Source organism: Vipera ursinii (assembly GCF_947247035.1).
Source record: "Vipera ursinii genome assembly, chromosome: 2".
In the NCBI taxonomy this organism is placed as follows: Eukaryota; Metazoa; Chordata; class Lepidosauria; order Squamata; family Viperidae; genus Vipera; species Vipera ursinii.
In genome coordinates, this window is record NC_139513.1 from 124,098,311 (window position 1) to 124,107,938 (window position 9,628).

Here is a 9,628-nt window from a genome sequence, read left to right on the forward strand (position 1 = left end):
TGGGCTACAGTGACATCTGCAGCGAACCATGATGATATCAAAATAATGGTACCTTCACAGTCTTCCAAAACATCCTTGGTTCTACCATATCTATACCCTGATTTTGTTATCTAGAGCTCACTTCTCTCTTTTGGAGAATCTCATTCAGCTTTACCTAAGGACCAATTTCTTGGTCTCTTCCTTCCTCTCAACCCTTTTGCATGTTTCTTTATTTCTTTTGCATCTCCACCCTCATTTCTTATCTATAAGCAAACGTCCTCAACATCTGTCTCTTGGTCACTCTGTTTTGTATTCCTTCAGTAGCAGTTTCAGTTGAATCAGTATTTTCAATCTGAAACAAACCAAAGCAAGACAAGGTATTGGAGGACAAGAAAAACTATAGTTGAGGCCCAACAGTTGCTCTCGGGTGCAGAGTGAGTTCATACAATATGTTGTTAAATCAAAATGTCATTTGCTTTTAAAAGAGTAAAAGTTTAAATAGCCAGTCTTATTTGTACACCAAGATTTAGAATAGAATAACAGAGCTGAAATATACCTTGGAGATCTTCTAGTCCAACCCCCCTGCTCAGGCAGGAAACCCTATACCAGGGGTAGGCAACCTTGGCTCTTTTATGACTCGTGGACCTCAGGAATTCTGGGAGTTAAAGTCCACGAGTCATAAAAGAGCCAAGGTTGCCTACCCCTGCCCTATACCATTTCAGACAAATGGTTGTCCAATCTCTTCTTTAAAACTTCCAGTGTTGGAGCATTCGCAACTTCTGGAGGCAGGTTGTTTCACTGGTTAATTGTTCTATTTGTCAGGAAATTTCTTCTTAGTTCTAGGTTGCTTCTCTCCTTGATTTGTTTCCATCCGTTGCTTCTTGTCCTGCCTTCAGGTGCTTTGAAGATTTGCTTCTTCTTTGTGGCAATCCCTGAGATATTGGAACACTGCTACCATTTCAGAGACATACCCAATTCCAGCAACCGTACTTTATATGTTTTAGCCTCCAGGCTACATTTATATATAATCCCCTAGGCTAAAATGTGGTGCATTTGTAACTCAGTACAAAATCCAGCAGGTATTGTTCAGAATTTTGCACAAATCTTGATAACTAAATTAATTCATTCAATCATGATTCAGTTAAGTATCAGTTGGCATATACATGTAGATACGGTACAAAACAATGTTCTAATCTTACAAGTGATATTTTTTTCAACCCGCGGCTAAATCAGCAGGAACTACCATTTTTCAGTAAGCCCTTCTGAACAGATAAGCAGAATTCCTCAAAGCACAATATGACTTGCTTTACTATTGTATTATGATAAGTACTATATGTAAAAGTGTGGTCAAGGTCACAAGCAGCTCAGTCCCTTCAGAGGATTAGTGCTCTTATATTTGTGTATGTAGACATTGTATACAGTCCTAAACCATAAGCTGTCCGGAGATAGGCAACTAAATATACCATGATTGGCAAAGTACAGTTCATGGATCTCTAAACTGCAAAGAGTCAAAACTAAATAAATCAGGTTAAATTTGGCATAATGTGTAAAGCCAGCCAATGTGTTTTCCCATCCATGAAACCATGCTGATTGTTTAGGTGCTCAGGTAGACTTATGACCACAATTTTGGCCAGACGTTACACTGCTAACAAGTCAGCTGTTAAGTGAATCATGCCCAATCTTACAACCTTTTTGCCCGTGGTTATTGAGTGAATCACTGCGGTTATTAAGTAAATCACATGGTTGCTGAGTGAAACTGGCTTCCCCCATTGACTTTGCTTGTCGAAAGCTGAAGGCTGAAATTGCAAATGGTGATCTCATGACCTGGGATGCTGCAACTGTCACAAATACATTCCAGTTGCCAAGAGCCCAAATTTTGATCACATGATTATGGCGAGGCTGTAGCAGGATCTGCCATAAGTCACATTTTTCAATGCTGGTGTAACTTTGAATAGTCACTAAACAAATGGTTATAAGTCAAGGATTATTTTAATATGCCATGAGTTCAGCATTTTGACAGAAAAGTATATGCAGTGTACCTCTAATGCAAAGATACAATATATCTGGTATTTTTGCATTAGATGCCTTTCCCACCCTCGTGTCCTGCTGGATTATTTGTCTTTTGCCATTCAAAATTATTTTAGTTTATTTCTGCCCCAAAGATGAAAGGGGGAATACACGAAGCTGTTCTGGATGTAGCTAAAACCAGCTTCTCATTCCTGCACGCTCCATGCAATTCATTCCATCCTGGATAAGTCTATTAATATAGTCTTCTATTTATATGCTGGCCCTTTACAGCACAGGGTTGAGAGTTGCAGCTGTGCAACTGAAACAAGCCTCCTGCGAGTCACTTGGGAAAAAGTGATCAGTTAAGGCAGAGAGGAAAAGTAACAGGAGTGCAGGGAGTGCTTGGTGTGCAGAACCCAGCAGGGCAAGTTTGATGGATGGTAACTGCAGCACAGACAAGACAGGTCAATATTTTTACTGCAGAGGCAAGCCCGTCTCAAAAAGCTGTCAGAAACACGTACTATGCCTGCCGCATAAATAACAGCCAGCAAAGATTTGGGTGGAGGGGATACAGAGCTTCTTCTCGTGGCATTTCCTGCTTAGTCATTGAGCTTCTGATAGGACAAGGACAAGGGAAACCAGATTCAACCACAAAAGGGAATCTAGGACTTCCAATCCAGCAATGGAGAGATCAAGCAGGACATACCTCAATGTGGATGCAGTGGCCTCTTGGGTGGGAGTCGCTCGACTCTTGCAGGCCGTGTTTGGATGTGCTACCTTCAGCCTTGTGGCCCACCGAGGGGGATTCAGCGCAGCCTATGGCTCTTTCTGTATATCGGTCTGGTGCTTTTGCTTTGCCGTCACCGTCTTCATCCTCACCTGCGAATTTACTCGCCTCCATAGCTGCCTAAGCATCTCCTGGGGGAATTTCACAGCTGCTTTTGCCATGCTCGCCACCCTCATGTCCATCACCGCCGCTGTGATCTATCCACTCTACGTCCAGTTTGACTGCGATTCCAATAGTTGCGAGGTGAGAAACTTCCGCATTGCCAGTAGTGTTTTTGCAGGGCTTCTGTTTGGGGCATATGCCGCAGAAGTATTTTTAACTAGGGCCAAGCCAGGACAGGTAACAAGTTATATGGCCACAGTTTCCGGCCTCTTGAAAATTGTCCAGTCCTTTGTAGCTTGCATTATCTTTGGAGCTCTGGCGAAGGACAGCCAGTACAATAAGTACGCAGCTACCCAGTGGTGTGTGGCTGTTTACAGCTTCTGCTTTGCGGTGACTGTGGTTGTGGTGGCTCTCAACGTCACAGGAAAGACAACAACGCTGAAATGCCCCTTTGAGCGCTTTGTGGTCATTTACACATTCGTGGCTATCCTGATGTACGTGAGCGCTGCAGTGATATGGCCGGTTTTCTGCTTTGATCGTAAATATGGCTCTCCACAACGTCCCTACCAGTGTTCCCGAGCCATGTGTCCATGGGACAATCAAGTGGTCATTGCGGTATTCACCTATGTGAACCTAGTACTCTACATGGTGGATTTAGCATACTCGCAGCGTATCCGCTTTGTCTCAGCTCACTAATGCTCAGCTCGGATGCTACAAGAATCTTAAATTACTTCAAGAATGAGAAGGTTGGGACCCATTACAAAGCCAACTGTGACAGACAAAGAAAGAACTTCAAGTGTATCTATGAAAAACAGGATGGTTTGAAAAAATATGTAATGTGGTCTGACGGGCCATAAATGGAACATCTTCAGAATTCTAGCTCACAGACAGGTTTATTGTAGCATCCAGTTCTCTTAGATCTAATACTATGAATTCAGAAATAGATTTTGAGCTCTTATTTGTTGGAAGGACTCCTGAGTAATTTAAACTTTAGCAGTAATGGAAAGGCAGTTCAAATGCCAGAAAAAAAAGCATTTGCCCATCCTAAGATAAGTTTTTGTTGAAGGAGAACATAGTACCTTTTTTATAAATCTGGTAGGTATTGTAGGCTATTCCACAGTAGGAGGGAGTAAATCATCATGAAGATGATGAAATGATTTCAACTTCAACATTCCTCCAGACAAAGCAGAATTTCTCCATGCATGTGCTGGGTGGAGAGTATTGGGGTATTCTTGCTGGGAGCTGTTTGAAAAATATGTTGACATTGTAACTGACAACGGCAACAGAAAGGCTGCTGTGTTTTCAAAACAATTACTTCTAGACCTTCGTTCTCAATCTGCAGTCTTTCAAGAAGAAAGAATCTGAGGACACCTAAATGCCTGTGGGAACCATGGCTGCCTGCAAGATATATCTGCCTTTTAGATCATAGTATATTGATTCAGGCAAATGATTGCTAGGTGTAGTACAAACATGAAGGCTGCTTTTCCCAACTTGGAGTTTTCTTAACGTACAGGTAATCCTTGACTTACGACCACAATTGAGTCCAAAATTTCCATTGCTAAGCAAGACAGTTGTTAAGTGAGTTTTGCCCCATTTTTTGCTACAATTGTTAAGCGAATCACTGCAGTTGTTAATAACATGGTTGTTAAATGAATCTAGCTTCATTGATTTTGTCTGTCAGAAGGTGGCAAAAAGTGATCACAAGTTCCCGGGATACGGCAACCATCATTAATACATGTAAGTTGCCAAGCATCCAAATTTTAATTGCTGCAATGGCCATAAGTGTGAAAAATGGTCATAGGTCTTACGATCACCAAACAAATGATTGTACATTGAGGACTACCTGTATTGCGACAATAACTCCCAGAGTTTCCAGATATCATGGGGGTCACTGAAGAACAAGTTGTGTGGCTTGTCATTTAAAACGGACCTGTATAACTTTATAATGAATTCAATGAAGTGCCTGTTGCCTGAAATATGCTTGTTCTTAAATTACAGCTAAGAAGTCATTTGCAAAAATAATCTTGATGCAAATAGCAATACAATAGTTGATATCCTACAGTGTGAATCAGTATTTAAATAAATTCATTTTAAAGAAATCAGTGTGTTTGTCCTAATGGTTTATGTTAAATGTGTGTGAATAAGCTATTTCAATCCAGAATAAAAATGGTTAATTAGGAAAAATATATATTAAAAAATTTAAAGCACAAGAATTTAAACAATCAGAACTGAACTCTCATTGAATTGCTGTTTGTCATTTTGGGGCTTAACCTCAATATTGGACAATGCCAGTTTAATAGGAAAATATTACTTTAATACTGGCATATTTAAGGATAAGGCTCTCTCATTCATGGGTCAGAAACAATATGAAGGTAATGATACCAGATGCAGATGAGAAAAGGCCCACAGAAAACATTAAGGTTCAAGCTGCTTTCTTTCAAAACTCTTGTTATCAGTACAATAATGCCTCAGGCTCAGATTATGAAGGGCCAGATCATGGCAAGTCATCTAAGTCTCACAACAAACTAACAACTTTGAAAGGCAGAGCAAAGGCAATCTACTTGAGTAGTTGAGTTACACCCACAGCTAGAGCCACTTTGGAGTAGCTGCCACAGTCTTACATTTTGTTGGAAACAGCTCTCCAATATCAGACCTGTGTTCCTCTAGCCCTGCTCTGCTCTTGCGAGTTTAGACTATCACTCAGAGCAATATGTGGAAGTCTCTTACATTTGTATCCTAGATTGACAGACTACTTCTCTGGTGTTGCCTCACACCATTCTTGCACTGTTGGCTGTCTACTACTACTACTACTACTCTGCTACTTATCTCTTGCTGCTTTGACTGTAGACTGGAGCCCTGGACTGTAATCTGTATTTGCAGACTACCAGTTCTGTGTCTTGCTACCAGGAGATATCTCACCTTCCTCCTATTTATCCTGAAGTATGTGCACAACTAGCATTCTACCTGACATCTTAGTTACAATTACAATCCCATCATTAAATCAGTGTGATCATTTTAGTCTAAAATAGGACATCTCTTCTGACGATATTCCTCCATCAATTTTGTACAATCATCTTATCCTCACAGAAGAACTCAAGCAATCTCAGCAGTGATTCCAATGCTGGAAAAACTGAGTTTATAATATCCACGAGCTTCCAATCTGCTGTCTTTCCACAAAGCTGTGAGAAAAGAGTTTTGTTCCAACACCTGCTTGAGCACTAATGGTGGTACTGGGAAACTGTTCTGGTTTTAGTTTCATACTGAAATTTTATTGGATGTTCAAGCTATAAGTTAGTAGTGGTTTTAACTGGGGAATTTGGTTATATGGATTCTCTGTATTATATATTGTAAGCCATCTTGAATCTGTGTGATGGGGCAGTCTATACGTGAACGTAATAAACAAACACAGGTAGTTTGCGATTTACATCAGTTTGTTTAGTGACCGTTCAAAGTTACAACGGCACTGAAAAGAGACCAACTTATGATCACTGCAGCATCCCCATGATCAGGGGATCAAAATTCAGACGCTTGGCAACTGACTTACATTTATAATGGTTGCAGTGTCTCGGGGTCATGTGATCACCTTTTGCCACAAGCAAAGTCAATGGGGAAGCCAGAATCACTTAACAACCATCTTATTTTATTTATTTATTTATTTATTAAAAGGATTTATATCCTGCCCTATCTCCCGAAGGACTCAGGGCGGCTAACAACAAAACATATAATAAGTACAGAAATTAAGATAAAAATTAAATTTAAAATCATCAGTGCAATAAATTAAAATTAAAAACTAAAAATAAATTAAACATTGTAAATATAATTACTAACTAAACAACTACAGTGATTCACCTAACAACTGTAGCAAGAAAGGTCGTAACATGAGGCAAAACTCACTTAACTGTCTCACTTAGCAACAGAGATTTTGGGCTCAACTGTGGTCGTACGTCAAGGACTACCTGTAGATAAGTGAATGTAATGTATTTGTTTGCGTCTTATTTGAAACATGACTTTCCCTCCTAAAAATGGCAAACAAATAAAGAGCAACGCGATCACTTTCATTCATGTGGCCTGAATCAGGCATTCAGAGTTTCAGCATCTGATTAATGAATTGGCAGAGAAGATAAATGCACATTGTGGCTGGCAGAGGTGCATTTGAACAAAGCTACATAATTTTGGAGAGAGTGATTAGTTTTCAATTGTTTTGGAGAAGCACAAGATGTGATGATATAATTTCTCAGTCAGATATTATTTTAATTTGGTGGAATGAGGGGATTACTGCAATTATAGCTGATTCCAGTTAAAAATATACAAATTGAAAGAAACATATTACACACACACACACACACAGATCTCCAAATCAAGAATTAACTGCCTCACACCTGCTATGGCTATGCTACTTAAATTGCCCTGTTGCCTTTAAAAGCATCATTGATAGTTTGAAGAATGCCATTGCATTCCTCACAATATAAATTCTAAAGCATCATTAGAATTCCAAGGCAAAAAGAGAACAGAGGAGCATTTGTGGAATGTTCTACAAGTCAGCTGGAAATGTCATCCTAAGCTTTAATTCAAACAGTGACTTTAACTTATCTACTATATTATACAAAGAATTAAATAGTCTTAATTCCTTTGAATCTGCCAAGTGCTTCTTTTCTTCCAAGATTTTATTGGATCCTAAATTTGTTTGAGGTACACATTATTAAAAATTAATTTAACAGACAAATACTGTATTACTATGTAGCAAAAGGATTTAACTGGTCTTTCCCAACTATGTATCCACCAGATTTACTGAATTAAATTTCCCAAAATTATATTAGCAAGAAATGCAACACATCTAGAATGAACCAAGAGCTTGATTTTACCATGAACATATTCAATAACATATATTTATGCTGATATTTATACACTTATACAGGCACAGTGACCTATACTGTATTATATACGGTAAGCTCTGAAAGTAATTTGCATGAAATTGACGATGGTTATATCATATTTGCAGAAATCCACATAACCTCTGGATGACAACAACGAGTAAAATGTTTCTGTAGTTTATATATTGCAGCCGTAGTATTAAGGGGAAAGATTTTAACAAATTCTCTTTAAATATTTCTTACTTGAATACAGTTTAATATAAAGGTAGTCCTCGACTTACAACCATTCATTTACTGACCATTTGAAGTTGCAACAACAGTGAAAAAATTGACTTACGACAGTTTTTCACACTTATGACCATTGCAGCATCCCATGATCACGTGGTCAACATTTGGGTGCTTGATAGCTAGCATGAATTTATGACAGTTCCACTGTCCCAGGGTCATGTGGTTTACCAATCACTTCCCTTAAGAGTGGGCTGGGGAAAAGAGGAGAGGTTTTGATGGATGTGGGTTTAGTCATCTGTCAATACCTTTAAATAAAAGTATGGCTCAGCTCTACCCTTGTAAAAACAAATATGCTAACAGGCAGGCACAAGTCTAATTGGCAGTTATTATCTTATTGTTGTTGTTAGCTGCGAAGTCGTGTCCGACCCATCGCGACCCTATGGACAACGTTCCTCCAGGCCTTCCTGTCCTCTACCATCTTCTGGAGTCCATTTAAGCTCACGCCTACTGCTTCAGTGACTCCATCCAGGCACCTCATTCTCTGTTGTCCCCTTCTTCTCTTGCCCTCAACCTTTCCCAGCATTAGGCTCTTCTCCAGTGAGTCCTTCCTTCTCATTAGGTGGCCAAAGTATTTGAGTTTTAGCTTCAGGATCTGGCCTTCTAGAGAGCAGTCAGGGTTGATCTCCTCTAGGACTGACCGGTTTGATCACCTTGCAGTCCAAGGGACTCGCAGGAGTCTTCTCCAGCACCATAGCTCAAAAGTTATTATCTGCAGTACTACTTTTTCTAGTAACAAGAAAACCAGGATCTCTGTATAGTAGCTTTCTTTCCAGGGCAAGTTTTCTTTAGAGGATTTTAGGTTCATAATTTCTTTAGTGGTGTTGCTGCGATTCTTCCTACTTTCTACATTATTCTAGTGCACAGGTCTGCAACCCGCGGCTCCGGAGCCACATGCGGCTCTTTCAGCCGTCTCCTGTGGCTCCCAGTCCTCTGCCATGTGCAGTCCAAAAATAAATAAATAAGTGGGACTAAAAAAGTTCAACCAATCAATTCAAATATGCAGGGTAGGTGCACATCTCGCCTTGGCTCCACTCTTCAGTCAAACCCTGTTCTGCGCATGCATGCATGTATGCGCATGCGAACACATTTTTTTCGGCTCCCAGTTTTTCCTTTTGTGAGGGAACAGGTTCCGAGTGGCTCTTTCACTGTTTCAGGTTGCTGACCCCTGTTCTAGTGCCTATCATATCTATATAGAAATAACTCAACAGGCTGTTAGCTTTGTTACTATGGATGCTCCATACATACCACAATGAGCGTTCCAGAGACAAGCCAGGAATGGTGAGAAAATGGGAATTCTGCAGCCTTAGAGACCCTGTAGAAAAATTATCAGCAAACGGACAGGTAATAGGAAGAAAAGAAGGGAGGAGTCTGGTTTATTTTTGTCCTCACTGGTTTGAATCAGACATGGCTTAGCCTTAGGGAAAGAGACTTCTGGCTGGTTGGCCCATTTGGAATTTTGAGGCTGTATTGTAAGCACTTGAGATGCTATGGGTTGAGAGCTACTTATTGGCGATGTAGCTGCCATCTTATAAAGTCAGAAAACAACAAAGTCAGGTGATATAAAAAGTTGTGTGAAGCACCAAAAAGTGGCAAA

The 9,628-nt window shown here is 40.0% G+C and overlaps 1 protein-coding gene across 1 annotated transcript; it reads left to right on the plus strand.

The window, feature by feature from the left end:
* Positions 1 to 2,531: 2,531 nt before the first annotated feature.
* MYADML2 (myeloid associated differentiation marker like 2) lies at positions 2,532 to 3,571 on the plus strand (the record flags this gene model as incomplete). The annotated part of the gene is made up of 1 exon (XM_083356511.1): positions 2,532 to 3,571. Exon 1 carries the CDS (start codon positions 2,669 to 2,671, stop codon positions 3,569 to 3,571), a length of 903 nt encoding a protein of 300 aa, XP_083212637.1. The 5' UTR covers positions 2,532 to 2,668.
* Positions 3,572 to 9,628: the final 6,057 nt, after the last annotated feature.